General features: G+C 44.9%; 1 protein-coding gene across 1 annotated transcript in view; it reads right to left on the bottom strand.

Moving 5' to 3' along the window:
• Window positions 1-18,866, bottom strand: part of LOC144479715 (zinc finger protein 367-like) — a 25,942-nt gene extending 7,076 nt beyond the window's left edge. Inside the window, exons 1-3 of the mRNA XM_078198745.1 lie at window positions 18,624-18,866; window positions 11,683-11,833; window positions 5,470-5,589 (exon numbers count right to left, since the gene is read on the bottom strand). Of these exons, the coding sequence (XP_078054871.1) occupies window positions 5,470-5,589; window positions 11,683-11,833; window positions 18,624-18,866 (514 nt within the window). The remainder of the gene's footprint in view (window positions 1-5,469; window positions 5,590-11,682; window positions 11,834-18,623) is intronic.
• Between the last annotated feature and the right edge of the window lie 5,640 nt (window positions 18,867-24,506).

Here is a 24,506-nt window from a genome sequence, read left to right as displayed (position 1 = left end):
AATATGGTTAGCTCTCAACATGATGTGGAGATGCCAGCGTTGGACTGGGGTAAAACACAGTAAGAGTTTTAACAACACCAGGTTAAAATCCAACAGGTTTATTTGCCATTTGCTACCAAATAAACCTATTGGACTTTAACCTGGTGTTGTTAAAACTCTTACTGGCTCTCAACAGTCAGCGAAGCCCACATCCCATGAATGAATAATAAAAAAAAATTGTGGATCTGGTCATCAGATAGCCCTGGGTTTAGAGAGTGACAATGTGCTCTGTAAAGAGAGAGAGAGAGCGAGTGCTGCGCTTCACACTGGATAAAGAGAAACCTGATTGAATCAATAATGCCTGTATTGGACACCTGGTGCCGCTGTACTTGAAGAATGCACTACAGATCCCCCAAGTTATCCCCATGTTCATAGAATCCCTACAGTGCAGAAGGAGGCCATTCGGCCCATCAAGCCTGCACTGACCACAATCCCACCCAGGCCCTATCCCCGTAACCCCACATATTTACCCTACTAATCCCCTGACCCCCTGGGACAATTTATCATGGCCAATCAACCTAACCCGCACATCTTTGTACTGTGGGAGGAAACCGGAGCACCCGGAGGAAACCCACACAGACACTTGGAGAATGTGCAAACTCCACACAGACAGTGACCCAAGCCGGGAATGGAACCCGGATCCCTGGCGCTGTGAGGCAGCAGTGCTAACCACTGTGCCACCGTGCCGGCCATGTGGGCTATTTTTTAAAAAGCAGCTCAATGCCATTTGGCCAGTCATGCTTGTACTGTCTCTTCAAAAGAGCTGTCCACATAGCCCCACTTCTCTGAGCCATCTACAATCCATTTAAAATATCTTGCTTCCAAATATTTATCTTCTTCCCTTTTATAACCAATGTGGAATCTGCTCCTGCCCCGCCATCCTACCTGGTGGACAATTTCACAACCTCCAACTAATTTTACAAAATGTAATTCTCATAACTTCAGTCTGATTAAAGTAACCTTGACTTTGATTTTACAATCAGCTCATTTCCTCAAGTCCCTCTGGGAGTGCTGGCAAAGTTCAGTGAGCTACATTAAATAATGCACACACATTCCATTGTCACTGCACTTCCACAGTAAGAAGTCTCACAACACCAGGTCAAAGTCCAACAGGTTTATTTGGTAGCACGAGCCACTAGCTTTCGGAGCGCTGCTCCTTCATCAGGTTGACTCACCTGATGAAGGGGCAGCGCTCCGAAAGCTAGTGGCTCGTGCTACCAAATAAACCTGTTGGACTTTAACCTGGTGTTGTGAGACTTCTTACTGTGCCTACCCCAGTCCAATGCCGGCATCTCCACATCATGGCTACCAACTACCAACTTCAGGTCGTCGTTGGCCTCTGGTATAGTACCAGAAGATTGGAGGTTAGCGAATGTTGTCCCATTGTTTAAGAAGGGGAACAGAGACTTCCCCGGGAATTATAGACCGGTGAGTCTCACTTCTGTTGTCGGCAAGATGTTGGAAAAAATTATAAGGGATAGGATTTATAGTTATTTGGAGAGTAATGAATTGATAGGTGATAGTCAGCATGGTTTTGTGGCAGGTAGGTCGTGCCTTACTAACCTTATTGAGTTTTTTGAGAAAGTGACCAAGGAGGTGGATGGGGGCAAGGCAGTGGACGTGGTATATATGGATTTTAGTAAGGCGTTTGATAAGGTTCACCATGGTAGGCTTCTGCAGAAAATGCAGATGTATGGGATTGGGGGTGATCTAGGAAATTGGATCAGGAATTGGCTAGCGGATAGGAAACAGAGGGTGGTGGTTGATAGTAAATATTCATCATGGAGTGCGGTTACAAGTGGTGTACCTCAGGGATCTGTTTTGGGGCCACTGCTGTTTGTAATATTTATTAATGATCTGGATGAGGGTATAGTTGGGTGGATTAGCAAATTTGCTGATGACACCAAAGTCGGTGGTGTGGTAGACAGTGAGGAAGGGTGTCGTAGTTTGCAGGAAGACTTAGACAGGTTGCAAAGTTGGGCCGAGAGGTGGCGGATGGAGTTTAATGCGGAGAAGTGTGAGGTAATTCACTTTGGTAGGAATAACAGATGTGTTGAGTATAGGGCTAACGGGAGGACTTTGAATAGTGTGGAGGAGCAGAGGGATCTAGGTGTATGTGTGCATAGATCCCTGAAAGTTGGGAATCAAGTAGATAAGGTTGTTAAGAAGGCATATGGTGTCTTGGCGTTTATTGGTAGGGGGATTGAATTTAGGAGTCGTAGCGTTATGTTGCAACTGTACACAACTCTGGTGCGGCCGCACTTGGAGTACTGTGTGCAGTTCTGGTCCCCACATTACAGGAAGGATGTGGAGGCTTTGGAGAGGGTGCAGAGGAGGTTTACCAGGATGTTGCCTGGTATGGAGGGGAGATCCTATGAGGAGAGGCTGAGGGATTTGGGATTGTTTTCGCTCTAAAGGCGGCGGCTAAGAGGGGATCTTATTGAAACATATAAGATGATTAGAGGTTTAGATAGGGTGGATAGTGATAGCCTTTTTCCTCTGATGGAGAAATCCAGCACGAGGGGGCATGGCTTTAAATTGAGGGGGGGTAGTTATAGAACCGATGTCAGGGGTAGGTTCTTTACCCAGAGGGTGGTGAGGGATTGGAATGCCCTGCCAGCATCAGTAGTAAATGCGCCTAGTTTGGGGGCGTTTAAGAGATCCGTAGATAGGTTCATGGACGAAATGAAATTGGTTTAGGTTGGAGGGTCACAGTTTTTTTTTTTAACTGGTCGGTGCAACATCGTGGGCCGAAGGGCCTGTTCTGCGCTGTAATGTTCTATGTTCTATGTTCTAACTGCACTTCCAAACAGAGGTCATAGGTGAAGAAGTTCGAGACTTTTAAAACTGGCAGGATTCGGTGTACAAGGTAGGAATGCAGGAGGAATGCAATTTGGCTGACTTTTTTTAAAAATTACATTTATATCATGTATTTCATAGCCTCTGGTTGTCCAAAAGCACGTTGCGGCCATTGAAGTTGAAATGAAACGGGTGACAGGCTATGGAATGGCTACAATCAGGTCAGCCACGATCTCATTGAATGACGGAACAGGCTCAAAGGGCTGAATTTATTTAAAATTCATGGGTGTCGCTGGCTGGCCAGCCTTTATTGCCCATCCCCAGTTTCCCTTGAAACTGAGTGGCTTGCTGGGCCATTTCAGAGGGCAGTTGAGAGTCAACCACATTGCTGTGGCTCTTGAGTCACATGGAGGCCAGACCAGGTAAGGACAGCTTATTTCCTTCCCTAAAGGGCATTTGTGAACCAGATGGGTTTTTCCGACAATGGGTTTCATGGTCACCAGTAGATTCTTAATTCCAGACTTTTTTTGTTGAATTCAAATTCCACCATCTGCCGTGGTGGGATTTGAACCCGGGTCCCTAGATCATTAGCTGAATATCTGGATTAATAGTTTAGCAATAATACCACTGGGACATCACCTCCCTGAATGGCCTACTCCTGCTCCAATTGATTGCATTGCTAACTGTAGTCACTGATGTTTTACATCCATCCAAGAAGGCAACCCTGGTTTGATGTCTTTGACAAAGGGTCACCCAGACTCGAAAGGTTGGCTCTATTCTCTCTCCACAGAGGCTGTCAGACCTGCTGAGATTTTCCAGCATTGTCTGTTTTTGTTTCAGATTCCAGCATCCGCAGTATTTTGCTTTTATGCTAATTTTTCCTCACCTCTGTCGTAAACAAGCTACGCTTTATTTTTGAACTGTGTCCCCAAGTTCTAGTCTCTCCCACAAAGAGAAATATCCTTTTAGAATCCAGTCTATCAAGACTCCTCGGGAACTTTATATTTCAATGAGATAAATGTCTAAACTCCTTTGGATACAGGCCCAACCTGGCTGATCTTTCCTCATAAGATAACCCTTTCAACCCAGGAATCAGTCGAGTGAATCTTTCCTGAACTGTTTCTGGTTCAATAGTTTCCTTTTTCAAACATGGAGACCAAAACTGTACACAGTACTCCAGATGTGATCTCACCAAATCTCTGTACGACTGTAGCAAAACATCCCTACTGTTATATTCCATTCCTCTCGGAATAAGCACCAACATTCCATTTGCTTTCATAAAACTAAGTTTTTGTGATCCATGTACTAGGACATCCAGATCCCTCTGTAGAGTTCAGCAACCACTCTCCATTTAGATAAGATGCTGCTGTACCTGTCCTGGGAGTGTATGATGGGGGACAGTGTAGAGGGAGTTTGTTCTGTATCTAACCCCATGCTGTACCTGTCCTGGGAATGTTTGATGGGGACAGTGTAGAAGGAACTTTACTCCATATCTAACCCCATGCTATAGCTGTCCTGGGAATGTTTGATGAGGACAGCATAGAGGGGGCTTTACTCTGTATCTAACCCTGTGCTGTACTTGTCCTGGGAGTGTTTGATGGGACAGTGTAGAGGGAGCTTTACTCTGTACTTAAGCCCATGCTATACCTGTCCTGGGAATGTTTGATGGGGACTGTGTAGCGAGAACTTTATTCTGTATCTAATCATTTGCTGTACCTGTCCTGGGGGTGTTTGATGGGGACAGTATAGAGGGGCTTTACTCTGTACCTAACCCCATGCTGTACCTGTCCTGGGAATGTTTGATGGGGACTGTGTAGAGAGAACTTTATTCTGTATCTAATCATTTGCTGTACCTGTCCTGGGAATGTTTGATTCGGACAGTGTGGAGGCAACATGAAGTAATTGAGATGAAAAGTGTAGATGTATTAAGGAGAAGTGAGATAAGGAGAAAGGCATGGAGGGATATGTTGATGGAGTGAATGACAAAATTGTTACAGGCAGAAGGAGACCATTCAGCCCAACATGTCTCCACCAGCTCTCTGAATGAATAACTCACCTAGTGTCATTCTCCCGCCATCTCCCCACAACTTTGCACATTCTTCCTTTTCAGATAACAATCCAATACCTTTTGAAAGCCTCGATTGAACCTGTCTCCACCACACCCTCAGGCAGTGCATTCCAGACCCTAACCACTCACTGTGTGAAAAGATTTTGCTCATATCGCTTTTGCTTACTTTGCTAGTTTAAATCCGTGTCCCCTCCTTATCTTTCACAAGTGAGAACTCTTTCTCCCTATCTTCCCCAGCCCGAACCCATGTGATTTTGAGAGGAAGCAGAGCAGGAGGAGGCTTGTGAGGAACATAAACACCAGCATGAACCAGTTAAGATAAATGGCCTTATTCTGTGCTCTAGATGGGCCAAAAGGCCACAATCTGATTGAATGGTGTAGCAGGCCGGAGGGGCTGAATGGCTTACTTCTGCTTAAAAAGCCAGCACATACACGATGGACCGAGTGGATGTACGATTCTATGAAGCTTCTGTATCAGTCAGTTAAAGACCAACCACACCCTGCCCCACCCCTCCCCCCTCCTCCTCCCCCCACCACATCCCCCAACCTCCCACTTCACTCACCTGGCTCAGGGCAGAAGAACGGTTTCTCTCCCGTGTGGAGACGTTGATGTGTCTTGAGCTGTCCACTCTGCACGAACGCTCTCCCACAGCTTGGGTAGTCACACACATACGGTCTCTCACCTGAAGACCAGTCAGAGAGGGAGCAGAGGAAGAAAAATGAAAAATCTTAACAGAAGACCTTCCCCTCCCAAACACAAATAGACAAATCTCTGCAATCAGATACTTTTAGATATCCATTAAAGAGTTAACAATTTGACACTTGTCTTTGGCTGGAGCTCTTCAATTTGATTCCGTGCAGAACAGGTCATAGCAAATAGGATAAAAGCAAATTACTGCGGGTGCTGGAATCTGAAACCAAAAGAGAAAACGCTGGAAAATCTCAGCAGGTCTGGCAGCATCTGTAAGGAGAGAAAAGAGCTGACGATTCGAGTCCAGATGATCGTTTGACAAAGGGTCATCTGGACTCGAATCGTCAGCTCTTTTCTCTCCTTACAGACGCTGCCAGACCTGCTGAGATTTTCCAGCATTTTCTCTTTTGGTTTCGTAGCACTTAGGAGCAGGAGTAGGCCATTCGGTCCCTTGAGCCTGCTCCACCATTCGACTAGAGAATGGTTGATCTTCTCCCTCAATGTACTATCACCATATCCCTGGCTATCTTTAATAAATAAAAATCTATCCATCTCGGTTTCGAACATACCCAAAGACAGAGCCTCCACAGCCCTCTGGGATGGAGAATTCTAAAAGTTAAGACAAAACCGTCAATGTGTTTGCTAGGCACAGCTTCCGGCCAAACCCTATGTGAAAGGAACCCTGATTTCTTTGTTCAAAAGGGACCTGTTGCCTGAAACAAGTGAGCCTTTTGGATAGGCCCCTTTCAAAAAAAGGAGGCAGCCACATCAGATAGCAGTGCTAACAACCCACTTTGAAATTGTTAACAGGCTGATGGCAATGAGAGAGAAAAAAAATTGATGTTTATTATTGAGAAGCCTGGGTGAAGGCCCAAAACCCAGTGAGTAGAGTCATAGGGTCATAGAAGTTTACAGCATGGAAACAGGCCCTTCAGCCCAACTTGTCCATGCCGCCTTTTTTTTAAACCACTAAGCTGGTCCCAATTGCCTGTGTTTGGCCCATATCCCTCTATACCCATCTTACCCATGTAACTGTCTAAACACTTTTTAAAAGACAAAATTGTACCCGCTTCTACTACTACCTTGGGCAGCTTGTTCCAGACACTCACCACCCTCTGTGTGAAAAAATTGCCCCTTTGGACACTTTTGTATATCTCCCCTCTCACCTTAAACCTATGCCCTCTAGTTTTAGACTCCCCTACTTTTGGGAAAAGATATTGACTATCTAGCTGATCCATACCCCTCATTATTTTATAGACCTCTATAAGATCACCCCTCAGCCTCCTACGCTCCAGGTAAAAAAGTCCCAGTCTATCCAGCATCTCCTTATAACTCAAGCCATCAAGTCCCGGTAGCATCATAGTAAATCTTTTCTGCAATCTTTCTAGTTTGATAATATCCTTTCTATATTAGGGTGACCAGAACTGTACACAGTTGATGTAAGACATCAAGTTGATGAGGAGGAGTGAAGGTCACACACAAGCAAGAATAAAGGCCCTAACTGATTTTTCTTTCAAAAACCACAGACTCAGCAGCGTAGGTTAGAGATTCCCCATTTAAGATCAACTAACCTCAGCACAGACCAGAAACCAAACTGGCAACCCTCCACAGTGCATGACTCAATCACATTCACCAACTGAACCACGGGAGGGAAATTCCCAACACCAGTTAAGAAAAAGCAAAAGATGCTGCAAATCATAAACAATAGAAATTTGCTGTGAAAACAGTGGACACTTCAGCCAGGATCTGTGGAGAGACAAGTAGAATTAAAGTTTCAGGTCATTGACCATTCATCAGAACATCAAACGGGGGAGGCGATAGCCTAATGGTATTATTGCAAGACTATTAATCCAGAAACTCAATTAATGCTCTGCGGACCTGGGTTCGAAATCCCGCCACGGTAGATGGTGGAATTTTGATTTGATTTATTATTATCACATGTATTAGTATACAGTGAAAAGTATTGTTTCTTGCACGCTATACAGACAAAACATACCGTTCATAGAGAAGGAAAGGAGAGAGTCCAGAATGTAGTGTTACAGTCATAGCTAGGGTGTAGAGAAAGATCAACTTAATGCAAGGTAAGTCCATTCAAAAGTCTGACGGCAGTAGGGAAGAAGCTGTTTTTGAGTCGGTTGGTACGTAACCTCAGACTTTTGTATCTTTTTCCCGACGGAAGAAGGTGGAAGAGAGAATGTCCGGGGTGCGTGGGGTCCTTAATTATGCTGGCTGCTTTCCCGAGGCAGCGGGAAGTGTAGACAGAGTCAATGGATGGAAGACTGGTTTGTGTGATGGATTAGGCTACATTTACGACCTTTTGTGGTTCCTTGCAGTCATAGCTAGGGTATAGAGAAAGATCAACTTAATGCAAGGTAAGTCCACTCAAAAGTCTGACAGCAGCAGGGAAGAAGCTGTTCTTGAGTCAGTTGAATTTGAATTCAATTAAAAGATATCTGGAATTAAGAATCTACTGATGACCATGAAACCATTGTCGATTGTCAGAAAAACCCATCCTTGTTCACTAATGTCCTTTAGGGAAGGAAATCTGCTGTCCTTACCCAGTCTGGCCTACATGTGACTCCAGAGCCACAGCAATGTGGTTGACTCTCAACTGCCCTCGGGCAACTAGGGATGGACAATAAATGCTGGCCAGCCAATGACGCCCATGTCCCATGAATGAATAAAGAAAAAAGCTAAATTGACCCTGAGCATCCAAAGATGTATAGGTTGGGAGGATTAACGGGGTAAATACGTGGGATTATAGGGACAGTTATGGGGGCGGCACGATGGCACAGTGGTTAGCGCTGCTGCCTCACAGCGTCAGGGACCCGGGTTCAATTCCCGGCTTGGATCACTGTCTGTACGGAGTCTGCACGTTCTCCCCGTGACTGTGCGGGTTTCCTCTGGGTGCTCCAGTTTCCTCCCACAGTCTGAAAGACGTGCTGGTCAGGTGCATTGACCTGAACAGGCGCTGGACTGTGGCGACTAGAGGAATTTCACAGTAACTTCATTGTAGTGTTAATGTAAGCCTTACTTGTGACTAAAAAATAAATAATAAAATAAATAAACAGGATGGGCCTGGGTAAGATGCTTTGTCGGGGAGTAGGTGGAGACTCGATGGGCTGAATGGCCTCCTTCTGCACTGTAGGGATTCTATGAATTCTGTATCATCAGTTCTGATGCAATATCTCAGATCTGAAACCTTAATTTTGTTTCTCCTTCTACAAATGCTGAGTATTTTCCAGCATTTTCTGCATTATTGAACAGAATCGCAGAACGGTTACAGTGCAGAAGGAAGCCATTTGGCCCACCGAGGTATGCTAGCTCTCTGCGAGAGAGCCTAATCCCACTCCCCTACCTTCTCGCCGTTACCCTGAAAATGTCACTTCAGTTAATTGTCTAATCTTGAAACCCATGACTGAACCTGCCCCCACCAGACTCTCAGGCAGTGCGTTCCAGATCCTAACCACTCGCTGTGGAAAAATAACTTTCCCTGCATCGCTGTTGCTTCTTTTGCCAATTACCTTTAATTGGTGCCCTCTGCTGCTCAATCCTGCCACCGGCAGGATGTTCCATCTTACTCTGTCCAGGACATTCATGGCCATTCCTCTATCAAATCTCCTCTGGATCTTATCTTCTCCAAGGAGAACAGCCTACACCACCGCCCCCCCCCCCCCCCCCCCACCCCCGCCCAATTCTCCAATCTAGTATCAAAACTGAAGTGGAGTCACTCTCGTATAATTTTTTTAATTGAGGTACCCAGTTGGGGGAGTTGTGAAGATGGTGAAGTTGGTGCAGTGGCTAACGCCCCTGCCTCTGAAATAAAAGCTGCATTTTCCAGTCCCACCCCAAAAACCGGATGGGCCAAGATGGGGTGTTACCACCTTCTTGGGGCTCACCACCACCTCCTCAAGGACAATTCGGGATGGGCAATAAATGCTGGCCTAGTCAGTGACGTCCACATCCCATAAATTAATTAAGAAAAATAACACGGCCAAATAGATGGATTATCAACCTGTACATCCTCACTATACGTCAATGGCAGGCTGTAAGGGTGGGAGAGATTCCTGGTCAGCCATGTGATGGACGGAAGGTTGGAGTCTCTGCCATCGCTATCTATAGCTCCAGAGTACAACATGCATGTAAAAGTGCTTGTACCATCACACGGTGACACAGTGGTTAGCACTGCTGCCTCACAGCGCCAGGGGTCTAGGTTCGATTCCCGACTTGGGTCACCGTCTGTGCAGAGTCTGCACATTCTCCCCGTATCTGTGTGGACTTCTTCCGGTTACTCCGGTTTCCTCCCACGGTCCAAAAGATGTGCAGGTTAGGTGAGGGAGAATTTAGCATTGGCCATGCTAAATTCTCCCTCAGTGTATCCTAACAGGTGCTGAAGTGTGGCCACTAGGGGATTTTCACAGTAACTTCATTGCAATGTTAATGTAAGCCTACTTGTGACACTCATAAATAAATACACTTTAAACTTTAAACTCAGACTCCAGATGGACTAAGAGACATCACTGCCACCATTAAGAGGGCAGGGGAGACTGAGATCCAAAGTACAGATTGTAAGAGAGATGCAGCGGTAAATGGAAACGCAGTGTTAGGGGGTACCAGACTTGGATATTGAAAACCTATCGAGGCTCAAACACTAACCTCCAAGAAGTTATTTACGTGAAGCACCTTGATACAGTTCAGGTTAAATAAGGAACTTTGTAAATTGAATTAATTTTAGGATACAAAATGAAGACCAGACTGAGAGAGTTGAGGTTTTCCTTAACTGAGACCGCAGAAAGGAATAAACTCGAGCAGGAGATATTGTTACAATCCCAGCTAATGTTCCACTGGACAATCAAGTCCCAGAATGGAACTCTGGCTCAATAGACAATAACTTTTATTCTTTTTAGTGACATAGATGAACAGAGTCACGTTTAATCAAAGAATAAAACATTTAAATATCAAACATACAATGATTGACTATAACACAATATTCCTTCACTCCACCTTTATCTTCTCAGGTGTACACATTTTTAAGGATAACACAAGTAACAAAATATGGCTTATAGTCTAATATTTTGGTACATATACAGTCCATATAAACCAACAAGCCAACTGTGGTCAGACGCACCACACTCTGAAATCAAGTGACAGATGCTACTTAATATAACTTCTGTGGATTTCTCTTCAAAGCCACCCCCAGATGCTTATCACACTGTGAGCCACTTGGTCACACTGGAACTCTGAGTTCCACATGAATATGTTTTCCAAACTCAGAAACTGCCTTGGAATCTCCTCCTAACCAACGTTTTCTCTTTACCAAGGATCCACTTCCAGGATTTCAATCCTTCCTTTCAGTATTCATCTGAATTGGATTGCTTCACGCGTTCAAACTTCCACACAATCTCTCAGGTGCCTAGCCATGCCAACAGTACACTGCTGCTTCACAGACTGTATTAGGGTATCACCAACCTTAAGATTACTTTAGATCTATGGCTTCTCGCCAGCCAGCTTCACCAGGTCTGAACCTTGTTCAGATTCTTTTTGATTTTAGTCTCCCTAGGACCTTTTCTTTTCATCCTTTGGTTTCCAGATCTATATGTTCTTTAGCTTCTGGGATTGCTGCCTTTCTCTTACTCCGTTGTGCTGTTTCTCTGAAAGCTGCTTTCTTCTCAGGTACCTGGTTCCAACTGAGCCACAAGTGGTTATGCATTTCAGTGTGGGCCCTGGTTGCGAAGCTACAGGCAAGTTTTTCTTCAAACTCTGCTTCAATGCAGGCACAGTTTAAAATGAAACTCAAACCTACAGACATGCAGGCACCTTTGTTTCACATGAACTGACTGACGTTTTAACCCTTTCCGACAAAGAAACACAAAATTAAACTTACTTAAAACTAAACCTTGTCTCTAATGCTCATAACTACAAATATTGGTTACTTAAAACCACCTCTCTCTCCTGACAATGAGGAGTCTTGAGCTTGGTGAGTGAGTGCGAAGATGGGGAACAGTGAAGATAGTGATGATAACTATCACAAAACATACACAGGTGGGAGCAATGAGATGCTAACGCTCTCCCCTCCAGTACTTACCGGTGTGTGTCCTTGTGTGTGCTTGCAGCGATTTCTCCCTCGGGAATACCCGATTGCAGGTGTGACAGCGGATCCGGCTGGTGGACAGTTTGCCCTCAGTGATCAAATCCCGGACTACCTCTGCTCTCGGACGGCCACGTCTCATCCCATCCTGCAACACACAACCCAAGAATGTCACTTCTGGATCTCCACATTTCCGAATCCTGTGTGACAATGGCCCAAATCCTCCCAGCTCAGGAGGGCTGGGGTGGTTGATACATTGCAATTGGCTCAGCTGCATCAAACCAAGTGTAATTATATCATTAAAATAATGGCCAAGGTCCCTGTTCCTGCTCGCTATTCAACTACCTTTGACTGAAAGGGAATGTATGGGCTTCGAGAGCTCTGAATGTATTTGGTGTACAGTATGCTTTGATTTGATTTGATTTTGATTGGATTTGATTTATTATTGTCACATGTATTAACATACAGTGAAAAGTATTGTTTCTTGCACGCTATACAGACAAAACATACCGTTCATAGAGAAGGAAAGGAGAGGGTGCAGAATGTACTATTACAGTCATAGCTAGGGTGTAGAGAAAGATTCACTTAATGCATGGTAAGTCCATTCAAAAGTTTGACAGTAGCAGGGAAGAAGCTGTTCTTGAGTCAGTTGGTATGTGACCTCAGACTTTTGTATCTTTTTCCTGAAGGAGGAAGGTGGAAGAGAGAATGTTCTGGGTGTGTGGGGTCCTTAATTATTCTAGCTGCTTTGCCAAGGCAGCGGGAAGTGTAGACAGAGTCAATGGATGGGAGGCTGATTGGGCTACATTCACGACCTTTTGTAGTTCCTTGCGGTCATGGGCAGAGCAGGAGCCATACCAAGCTGCGAAACAACCAGAAAGAATGCTTTCTATGGTGCATCTGTAAAGGTTGGTGAGAGTCATAGCTGACATGCCAAATTTCCTTAGTCTTCTGAGAAATTAGAGGCATTGGTGGGCTTTCTTAACTATAGTGGCGGCATGGGGGGACCAGGACAGGTTGTTGGTGATCTGGACATCTAAAAACTTGAAGCTCTCGACCATTTCTACTTTGTCCCCATTGATGTAGACAGGAGCATGTTCTCCTTTACGCTTCCTGAAGTCAATGACAATCTCCTTCATTTTGTTGACATTGAGGGAGAGATTGTTGTTGGCGCACCAGTTCACCAGGGAAAGGGTAGTGGAGAGCACTGTACAGCAACACACGATTCTTTATAGTTTAGTGGTAGCAATCCCAGATGAGTTGAAAGGTTCTTGCTCCCACGTCCTGCTCTGATATACAATCAGGGTGGCTTGAGGGGGTGCTGCCCTGTCACTGATGTGAATGTAAAAGGTGGCACTTCTGTGAAGGGCAGGAAGTCGTTCGGTGTTCTGATCTCGGGTGGATTGATGATGCAGGAAATTGGGAGGTTTCCCCAGTGTCCCACATGAATACATGAACAGTTGAGCAGCATTGTACTGGAGTGACCAGCAGTTTGAGGATTTGAATACAATATTAAATGACCAAAAGCTGTTTGATTATCAATAAACCTAACAGTTTAGGAATGGAACTCTGCTGTCGTTACCCAGTCAGGGGTAAGAAATGACTCCAATCCTCACCAACATGGCTGACTTTTGACTGCCCTCTTAATTGGCCTTGCAAACAACCCAGCTCCATCAAACCATTGGGGGTTCAAGAAGGTGAACCACTGGCACTTTCTCAAGGTTAACTGGGGAAGTGCACTAAACGTTAGCCGCACCTGTGACACCCACATCCAGTTATTTTAACACAGAAGGAAGCCATTTAGTCCATGCTGCCTCTCCACAGAGGAATCCAATCAGTCCCATTCCCCCGCTCTATCCCTGTAAGCCTCCAAGTTTATTTGCCTCAAGCTGGGTGGCACGGTAGCACAGTGGTTAGCACAGCTGCTTCACACCAGGGACCTGGGTTCGATTCCTGGCTTGGGTCGCTGTCTGTGTGGAGTTTACATGTTCTCTCTGCGTGGGTTTCCTCCGGGTGCTCCAATTTCCTCCCACATTCTGAAAGACGTGCTGGTTAGGGTGCATTGACCTGAACAGGCGCCAGACTGTGGCGACTAGGGGAATTTCACAATAACTTCATTGCAGTGTTAATGTAAGCCTTAATGTAAGATTAATAAATAAACTTTACTTTAACTTTTACTTTATGTAATAACTCCACAGAGGTGAAAAAGTCCTGTCACCAAGTTACTTTATTTACACCGTACATCTGTAAACAGCCAGCTCTCCAGTTGCTCCCTGCTGAATGCAGGCTGGGAGTCTGACACACCTGCTTTAAATAGGGAGCATGAGGCTCCCTGATTTAACCATCAATTAGGATTCATCAGGTATTTCTTTCAAAAAATGTATCTGCTCAGAAACAGCCAGTATTAGTTGATCAGGTGGCAGGAAATGCATTTGCCAGTGTTGGACACTCAAGTGTTACAACTAGCCGCACCTCAGATCAGACATAATCCCTGGATTAGGAAGCCAGTGCCTTATCCATTAAGCCATTGCATGTGGGCCGAGGACTCATCAGGTAGTTCATACTCTAGCAAGCCAACCTCATTAGCCTGGCTGAAGTCATCACACTTAACTCATGCCATTTTCTTTTGAAATCATTGTCATCTCCACATCCACCTCATAGATAGCAAGTAAAAAACAGCTCATCCTCTCATTTCCCCCGCATCTCGTGACCAAAGCCTTGAAACTGGATCCCCTTAATCCATGTAGGATTTTAATTGTGTCTGGAGGATAGTAACCCGTGCTTCAAAAGTAACGCACTGGCTCTGAAGATTTAAGAAGGAAACATATATGCATTTTTTTTGTTACCCATTTGACTGTAGTGGAGAGGGAACATGTGTCTGTGGAAGACAAAGTTAAGGGAGACTTGGGAAGCTATTTCAAGGTAGTGGGTGATTGTGGGACATTAGGTTCAAAAGACTGCAAGCCCCCGCCTTCCCCCAACTCCATATCAATCAATCACGTGTGCATATACACTTCTATCAATGGGCATTACCTTGGTGCAAATTAAATAAAGGGTGAACAGTTAAATATTAAGAAGGATGAGGATTTATTTAAGCGAGAATTGCAGAAATCCCCAGGATTTCCTCCACTTTACAGCTGGCTTGAATAGGGAATGTAGCAAATCAACAGTGGCCAATCACAAACGAGGGGCAGGGCCACACAGTGTCCCATCTCCATGGAGATGGAATTTTGGCGCCTGCTACATTTTTGGCAGATTCCGCTCAGATACTTGCCATTTCAGGCCACTCAGAAAGAAAAGTTTGGAAAGGCGGCATCACAATCAGCAACAAATCTCAAATTATATTTATTTATCTATTTTTAAAATATCCTTGCCCTAAACTAAGAGTGATTGAATTAAACAAGGTCGTACATATGGGGAGAAGGAGGAAATATAACGAACCACGACTCGTAAATTAAATCAATAAGACACAGATGCAGAATTAGGCCATTCGGCCCATTGAGTCTGCTCTGTCATTCAATCATGGCTGATAAATTTCTCAATCCCATCCTCCCGCCTTTTCCCCGTAACCTTTGATCCCCTTACCAATCAAGAGCCTATTTATCTCTGTCTTAAATATACTCAATGACCTGGCCTCCACAGCCTTCTGTGGCAGTGAATTCCATAAATTCACCACCCTTTGGCTGAAGAAATTCCTCCTCATCTCAGTTCTTAAGGGTTGTCCTTTTAGTCTGAGGCTGTGCCTTTGAATCCTAGCCCCTCCTACTAATGGAAATATCTTCTCCACATCCACTCTATCCAGGCCTTTCAGTATTCTGTAAGTTTCAAGGAGATCCCCCCTCATCCTTCTAACCTCCATCAAGTACAGACCCAGAGTCTTCAAACGCTCCTCATACGTCAAGCTTTTCATTCCTGGGATCATTCTTGTGAACCTCCTCTGGACCCTCTCCAAGGCCAGCACATCCTTCCTTAGATACGGGGCCCAAAATTGTTCACAATACTCCAAATGTGGTGTGACCAGAACCTTATAAAGCCTCAGCAGTGCATCCCTTCTTTTGTATTCCAGTCCTCTCGAAATGAATGCTAACATTGCATTTGCTTTCATAAGAACATAAGAACTAGGAGCAGGAGTAGGCCATCTAGCCCCTCAGGCCTGCTCCGCCATTCAATAAGATTATGGCTGATCTGATAGTGGGTTCAGTTCCATTTACCCGCCCGCTCCCCATAACCCTTAATTCCCTTTATGGTTAAAAATCTATCTATCTGTGACTTAAACACATTTAACGAGGTAGCCTCTACTGCTTCATTGGGCAGAGAATTCCAAAGATTCACTACCCTCTGGGAGAAGAAGCTCCTCCTCAACTCTGTTCTAAATTGACTCCCCCGTATTTTGAGGCTATGCCCCCTAGTTCTTGTTTCCATTGTAAGTGGAAATAACTTCGCTGCTTCTACCCTGTCTAGCCCCTTCATTATCTTATATGTCTCTATAAGATCTCCCCTCAACCTTCTAAACTCCAATGAGTACAGGCCCAATCTACTCAATCTCTCCTCATAAGCTAACCTCCTCATCTCCGGAATCAACCTGGTGAACCTTCTCTGTACCCCCTTCAAAGCTAATATATCCTTTCTTAAATAAGGGGACCAAAATTGAACACAGTACTCTAGGTGCGGCCTCACCAGTACCCTGTACAGTTGCAGCATGACCTCCCTGCTTTTATACTCCATCCCTCTCGCGATAAAGGCCAACATTCCATTTGCCTTCTTGACCACCTGCTGCACCTGCAAACTGAGTTTTTGTGATTCATGCACAAGGATCCTAACTACCAACTCAACTTGCAAGTTAACTTTAAGAGAATCCTGAACTAGGACTGCCAAGTCCGTAAAACTCCCATAAAATGTGTTGCATTCAAAAATGAGGGAGAGAAAAAGATTCTTATAGATCCAGAAATTGACCTGAGCTGTTTCGTAACATTTGTTAATTTTTTTTAAAACTGCCGAAATCCACGCTTGTCTTAGAGAGAGAGCAAACAGCAAGTGATTTCCAGTAAACCTGCGCATCACAAACTAAATATCATTAGAATTTGGAGGAACACTGAACCTTTCAGCTAAAATCTTACAAGGTCGCAATTTCATTTATTAGTTACAAGCAGTGGCTGAACTAGTGGGTCATGTCAGTTTACTGTAAATGCAATCTTATTTTTTTCTTCTTGGCATTATTCACTGCATTATGTATTAAGAAACGAGTTGCCAGCGTTTTGTCTGTGCAGCACATCTCCTCTAAGTTCAGCAACAAGGAACACAGCCTCCTTTACCTTAGAATCATAGCGTCATACAATGCAGAAAATGGCCCTTCGGCCCATCGAGTCTGCACTGACAATAACTGCCACTAAAGGCACGCTAATCCCATTTTCCTGCACTTGTCCCATTTCCTTGAATGTTAGGATATTTCGAGTGCTCATCCCAATATTTTTTAAAGGTTGTAAGGTTTCCAGCCTCCACTACCTTCCCAGGCCGTGCATTACAGATTTCCACCATCCTCTGAGTGAAAGCATTTTTTCTCAAATCCCCTCTGAATCTCCTGCCCCTTACACTAAAACCATGTCCCCTCGAGATAGACCCTTCAACCAAGGGGAACAGCTGCTCCCGACTCACCCTGTCCATACCCCTCATAATCTTATACACCTCAATCATGTCCCCCCTCAGCCTTCTCTGCTCTAAGGGAAACAATCCAAACCTATCCAGTCTCTCCTTGTAGCTCAAATGCTTCATCCCAGGCAACATCCAGGTGAACCTCCTCTGTGCACCCTCTAGTGCTCTCACATCCTTAATATAGTGAGGTGACCAGAACTGCACACAGTACTCCAGCTGTGGCCTAACCAACATTCTGTACAACCCCAACATTATCTCCTTCCTCTTATACTCTATACCATGACTGATGAAAGCAAGTGTCCCATATGCCTTCTCAACTATCCTATTCACATGTTCTAACACCTTCAAGGATCTATGAATAATTATCCCAAGATCCCTCTGTTCCTCTGAGCTACCCAGTGTCCTCCCATTCATTAAATACTCCCTCGTCTTGTTACTTCTTCCGAAGTGCATCACCTCGCACTTATCAAGGTTAAACACCATCTGCCACTGCTCTGTCCATCTGACCAACCCATCTATATCTTCCTGTAACCTACAACCTTCTTCTTCACTACTAACCACTCTATCAATCTCGTGTCATCTGCAAACTTGCTTAACAGTCCCCCCACATTTTCATCTATATCATTAATGTATATAACAGACAATAAGGGTCTGAATACTGAACCTTGTGGTACACCACTGGACACTGGCCTCTATTTACCCAAACAGCTTCCTACCACTAGAATCATAGAGTCATAGAGGTTTACAGCATGGAAACAGGCCCTTCGGCCCAACTTGTCCAAGCCACCCTTTTTTTTAAACCACTAAGCTAATCCCAATTGCCCGGATTTGGCCCATATCCCTCTATACCCATTGTACCCATGTAACTATCTAAATGGTTTCTAAAAGACAAAATTGTACCCGTTTCTACTACTACCTCTGGCAGCTTGTTCCAGACACTCACCACCCTCTGTGTGAAAAAATTGCCCCTTTGGACACTTTTGTATATCTCCCCTCTCACCTTAAACCTATGCCCTCTAGTTTTAGACTCCCCTACTTTTGGGAAAAGATATTGACTATCTAGCTGATCCATACCCCTCATTATTTTATAGACCTCTATAAGATCGCCCCTCAGCCTCCTACGCTCCAGAGAAAAAAGTCCCAGTCTATCCAGCCTCTCCTTATAACCCAAACCATCAAGTCCCAGTAGCATCTTAGTAAATCTTAGTAGGACTCACTACCATTTGTGTCCTATTACTAAGCCAGTTTCTGATCCATCACGCCACGTTTCCCTGTATGCGGGTTGTTACCTTGTATGCGGGGATGTCAGGACTCTGCCCGGGTGAAGCTGACCCTTTCGATTCAATGCTGGGAGTCGGGCTCAGGTTCACACTGTTGGAGTTTTCTGGCCATTTGCAGGGAAAAGCCATTGAGAAATTCCCCAGATTTAAGTCCTCAGCACTGCACTTGGATGGGAACGGCGTGGCTTTAAACACAGAGACAACTATCCACTTGGGTGGATCGCAACTCACGCTCCCAGACATAATATACATTGAACTTTCCTTTTCTAAAACAAAAGGAAAAGGAGATGGAAAGTCCAGTTCTTCTAAGTGTCTTTTCCTCTGACTCCTTTCCCATGTAATTTTGCCTGCTGGGAAATTAACCAATCAGACCAGAGACATGAGGGAATCCCCGGGCTTTCCATCCAATCAGCTGCTGTGGTTATGTGTGTCAAGTCAGGTATTTAAACTGAGTTTAAAGCTAAATCTGTTTTAAAAAATGGTATGAAAATGACTCAGACTCTGGCAAGACAAAGAGATCATTGCGGAAGCATTGCATCACTGAGTGTACTTAGTGTTAGTAATAAGAAAAGAATGCTCTTAAGTAGTAATCTACTTTACAGCAAAGTTATATAGTAATGTCTTGTCTACTGATTTAGGTGCTGTTATGCTTAAAGGAGCAATGTTTTCTTGCAGATATATTGAGGAGGAGGGGGATTTCATAGAGACTGATAAAATTCTAACAGGACGAGACAGGGTGGATGCAGGGTGATGTTCCCGATGGTGGGGGTGTCCAGAACCAGGGGTCACAGTCTGAGGATTTGGGAAAGACCATTTAAGACGGAGATGAGGAGACATTTCTTCACCCAAAGAGTGGTGAGTCTGTGGAATTCATTACCACAGGAAGTAGCTGATGCCAAAACATTGAATGTATTCAAGAGGCGGCTGGATATAGCACTTGGGGCGAATGGGATCAAAGGTTATGGGGAGAAAGCAGGATTAGGCTATTGAGTTGGATGATCGTGATGAATGGCGGAGCAGGCTCGAAGGGCCAAATGACCCCCTCCTGCTCCTATCTTCTATGTTTCTATAACTGACCTACATTTTCCTGCTTAGAGGAGGTGAAAGATCCCATGTCACTTTTCTGAAGGACAATTGAGATATCCCCTGTGTCCTGGACAATATTGATCCCTCAATCAACATGAAAAAATAATCTGGTCAATCTCACATTACTCTTTAGTGTGGGAGCTTGCTGTGCACAAATTGAGTGCTCTGTTTCCTACATGACAACATCCAAAAATAATTTGCAGTGGAACGTACAAATAAGTGGTCTTTGAGGCATCCAAAATGCTTGGGTTTGTGCAATGGAACTTGCATCACTCTTCAACAACAGTGAGGGAAATGCCACATCAGTAATTGTTACTAGACCACACTGAGATTACAACATAGCCGCTTAGGGCCCATGTACTGCAAAAAAAAGGACCCTCCATGAGAAACACTGAGTAGCTATTTTTGTTACAATTACTTGTGAGGTTCCAATGGCTCCCAGTTGGCCATCTCACAAGGCTGGTGTCACCTCCAGAACCAAAGAAAAGCCGATTGATTGTCACACAGTAAGAAGCCTCACAACGCCAGGTTACAGTCCAACAGGTTTATTTAGAGGCATGGTACATCAGCGAGACCATGCAGGCCCTACAGCAATGGATAAACGGACACCGCGTGACAATCGCCAGGCAGGAGTGTTCCCTTCCCCTCAGGGAACGCTTCGGCAGTCACGGGCATTCAGCCTCCGATCTTCAGGTAAGCGTTCTCCAAGGCGGCCTTCAAGACACATGATAGCACAGAATCGCCGAGCAGAAACTGATAACCAAGTTCCGCACGGCAAGAGGGCGGCCTCAACCAGGATTTTGGGTTCATGTCACCACTACATGTAACCCCCACCATTTGGCCTGGGTTTGCGAAATTCTACTAACTGTACTGTCTTGAGACAAGTTTCACACCTCTTTAACTTGTGATTATCCCTCTCTCCACTCGTACTGTCTGTACCTGGAAAGACTTGATTACCTGAAAAGACTCGCATTCCAACAATCATCTTGCAATTGTGTCTTTGTCTATATATATGCCGTGTTTGTGAAACCCACTTCTCCACTCACGTGATGAAGGAGCAACGATCCGAAAGCTCATGTTTCTAAATAAACCTGTTGGATTTTAACCTGGTGTTGTGAGACTTCTTACTGTGCCCACCCCAGCCCAATGCCGGCATCTCCACATCATGATTGATTGTTGACATACTGCTATAAAACTTTGAACAATTAAGTATTCCTAAGCAGTACATTAAGCCCAAGAGTGAGTGAGTGTGAAGAGGCCATAACCAAGAGCTCTGACTGTATATACCCCACCATGCTTCCTTTGCTAACTCATCCCCCCCCCCCCCCCCCCCCACCCCCAATTAAGGACTGGACAATCTTCTGCAAACCTTAATCCCCATGCCCCCTTTAGTGGCTCATTAAGGAATTTCTGTTGAACTTTAAAAAAAATTAATGTTACCATTGACTGTGCACCTACTGAGAAAATACCCTTCTAGAAGACTACGGTGGAAACCCTAATCCAGAACAGTGACTGCAGTTGAAAAGCACATAAATTGGTTTTGCAGCTCCTTGAGACATCTGGTGGTCATGAAAAGCACTGTTTCAATGCAAGTCTTTCTTTTCCTTTAAGTGAATCTTGAATCCACCACCTTGTCCTTGCAGAGGCAGGAGTTCTACCTTGGCTTAACTCAGGATTCTTTATGTGTGAGTGTAATAAGTGAAAATATGCGATTTGGCTCCTGCTGGCAGAATCTCAGACAAGTGTCCTGCCCTTTGCTCAATATCCACACAAGTACACATGCTGATATAGATCACCAGACAGTCTGACTGCCTACCTTTCTTCCTCAGGGACTGGAGTGCATCATAGATATTCAGGACTGGACTTTAATTTGTAGTTCTAAATTTTCCTTTAAAGTTTGTTATTTTTTTGTTACAGTTAATGGTGCCCTTTTAATTAGTAGAAATATCTAATTGGTTGAATATAAAAGGGAGAAATCTGCTTGCCTTAGCAACGATGCCATTGAATTAAGTTACCTTTAAAGTTTTTTAAAATTCATTTATGGGATATGGGCTAAGCTAGCATTTATTGTCCATCCCTAATTGTCCCTTGAGAAGGTGGTGCTGAGCTACTTTCTTGAAACGCTGCAGTCCCTGAGGTGTAGGTAGACCCACAGTGCTGTTAGAGAGGGAATTCCAAGATTTTGACCCAGCGACAAAGGAACAGCCTAAATGTTTCCAAGTCAGGATGGTGAGTGACTTGGAGGGAACCTCCAGGTGGTGGTGTATCCATGTATCTGCTGCCCTTGTCCTTCTAGATGGTAGTGGTCGTGGACCTTGGTGAATTCCTGCAGTGCATCTTGTAGATAGTACACACAGCTGCAACTGTCTGTTGGTGATGGAAGAATTGAATGTTTGTCCTCTTTTTAGGGAAAGGGCAGCAATCAAATGGGTTGCTTTGTCCTGGATGGTGTCAATCTTTTTGAGTGTTCTTGGAGCCGCACTCACCCAGGCAAGTGGAGAGTATTTCATTACACTCCTGACTTGTGCCTTGTAGACAGACCTTGAGAGAATCGGGGGGTGAGTTACCCACCACCACAAGCTTCCTAGCCTTCAACCTGCTCTCATAGCCACAGTATTTTAGTGGCTAGCCCAGTTCAGTTTTTAGTCAAAGGTAACCACCAAGATATTGATAGTATTTTTAAGTTTATTAGTCACAAGTAGGCTTACATTAACACTGTAATGAAGTTACTGTGAAACCCCCTAGTTGGCACACTCCGATGCTTGTTCAAGTACACTGAGGGGGAACTTAGCATAGCCAATGCACCTAACCAGCACGTCTTTTGGACTGTGGGAGGAGACCGGAGCATCCGGAGGAAACCCACACAGACACCAGGAGAACAGGCAGACTCCGTACAATCACCCAAGCCAGGAATCGAACCTGGGTCTCTGGTGCTGAGGGGCACCAGTGATAACTATTGTGGGGCATCAGTGCTAACTATTGTGCCGCCTGTGTGAATAATTCAGCAATGGTAATGCCATTGAATGTCATGGGGCGATGGTTAGATCCTCTCGTTGGAGATGTCATTGTGTCGCAAATGTTTTTTGCTACTTGTCAGCCCAAGCCTGGCTATTGTCCAGAATTTGCTCACCGACTGCTTCAATATCTCAGGAGTCACAAATAATACTGAACATTGTGCAGTCATCAGCAAACATCCCCATTTCTAACTTAATAATGGAAAGGAGGTCATTGATGAAGCAACTGAAGCAGCGAGACCAGGTTGGAGGATTCTTGTGTTTCAAGTGATCTCAAGCACTGTGCTGTGGCAGGGAGAATAATATAATCCAGATTCCTTCTCGAGTGCTAACAAACATATCCTACTGGAAAGAGAGCATGTTAAGTAAGAGAGAGATCAAATTCAACTGTGACGGTGGCTTTAGTTGCATAACCGACAGCTGCTGGTGTGGTTTCATAAGAGAAAAATGGTTTCTCCTGTGGAGGTAGGCAGGAATTCTATCATTGGAATTGGGGGGGCATGGTGGCACAGTGGTTAGCACTGCTGCCTCACAGCGCCAGGAACCCAATGTATAAAGCGGACAAACCCGTAATCCATGTCCTTGCTTCAAAAACCAATTCAAATTGAATCCAATTCATGGTCTCCACGAGAGATGATGTGGAGATGCCGGCGTTGGACTGGGGTAAACACAGTAAGAAGTTTAACAACACCAGGTTAAAGTCCAACAGGTTTATTTGGTAGCAAAAGCCACACAAGCTTTCGAGGCTCTGAGCCCCTTCTTCAGGTGAGTGGGAATTCTGTTCACAAACAGAACTTATAAGACACAGACTCAATTTACATGAATAATGGTTGGAATGCGAATACTTACAACTAATCCAGTCTTTAAGAAACAAAACAATGGGAGTGGAGAGAGCATCAAGACAGGCTAAAAAGATGTGTATTGTCTCCAGACAAGACAGCCAGTGAAACTCTGCAGGTCCACGCAACTGTGGGAGTTACAAATAGTGTGACATAAATTCTGATTCTAGGATCGCATGATAAAGACTCAGGAGGAAAAAAGCAGAAATATTTATGTGAAATAGTGTGACATAAACCCAATATCCCGGTTGAGGCCGTCCTTGTGTGTGCGGAACCTGGCTATCAGTTTCTGCTCCGCGACTCTGCGCTGTCGTGTGTCGCGAAGGCCGCCTTGGAGAACGCTTACCCGAATATCAGAGGCCGAATGCCCGTGACCGCTGAAGTGCTCCCCAACAGGAAGAGAACAATCTTGCCTGGTGATTGTCGAGCGGTGTTCATTCATCCGTTGTCGCAGCGTCTGCATAGTTTCCCCAATGTACCATGCCTCGGGACATCCTTTCTTGCAGCGTATCAGGTAGACAACGTTGGCCGAGTTGCAAGAGTATGTACCGTGTACCTGGTGGATGGTGTTCTCACGTGAGATGATGGCATCTGTGTCGATGATCCGGCACGTCTTGCAGAGGTTGCTGTGGCAGGGTTGTGTGGTGTCTTGGTCACTGTTCTCCTGAAGGCTGGGTAGTTTGCTGCGGACAATGGTCTGTTTGAGGTTGTGCGGTTGTTTGAAGGCAAGAAGTGGGGGTGTGGGGATGGCCTTGGCGAGATGTTCGTCTTCATCAATGACATGTTGAAGGCTCCGGAGGAGATGCCGTAGCTTCTCCGCTCCGGGGAAGTACTGGACAACGAAGGGTACTCTGTCCACTGTGTCCCGTGTTTGTCTTCTGAGGAGGTCGGTGCGGTTTTTCGCTGTGGCGCGTTGGAACTGTTGTTCCAACGCGCCACAGCGAAAAACCGCA

Source organism: Mustelus asterias, chromosome 26 (assembly GCF_964213995.1).
Source record: "Mustelus asterias chromosome 26, sMusAst1.hap1.1, whole genome shotgun sequence".
Lineage (NCBI taxonomy): Eukaryota > Metazoa > Chordata > Chondrichthyes > Carcharhiniformes > Triakidae > Mustelus > Mustelus asterias.
This window is presented reverse-complemented; position numbering and strand designations above follow the sequence as displayed.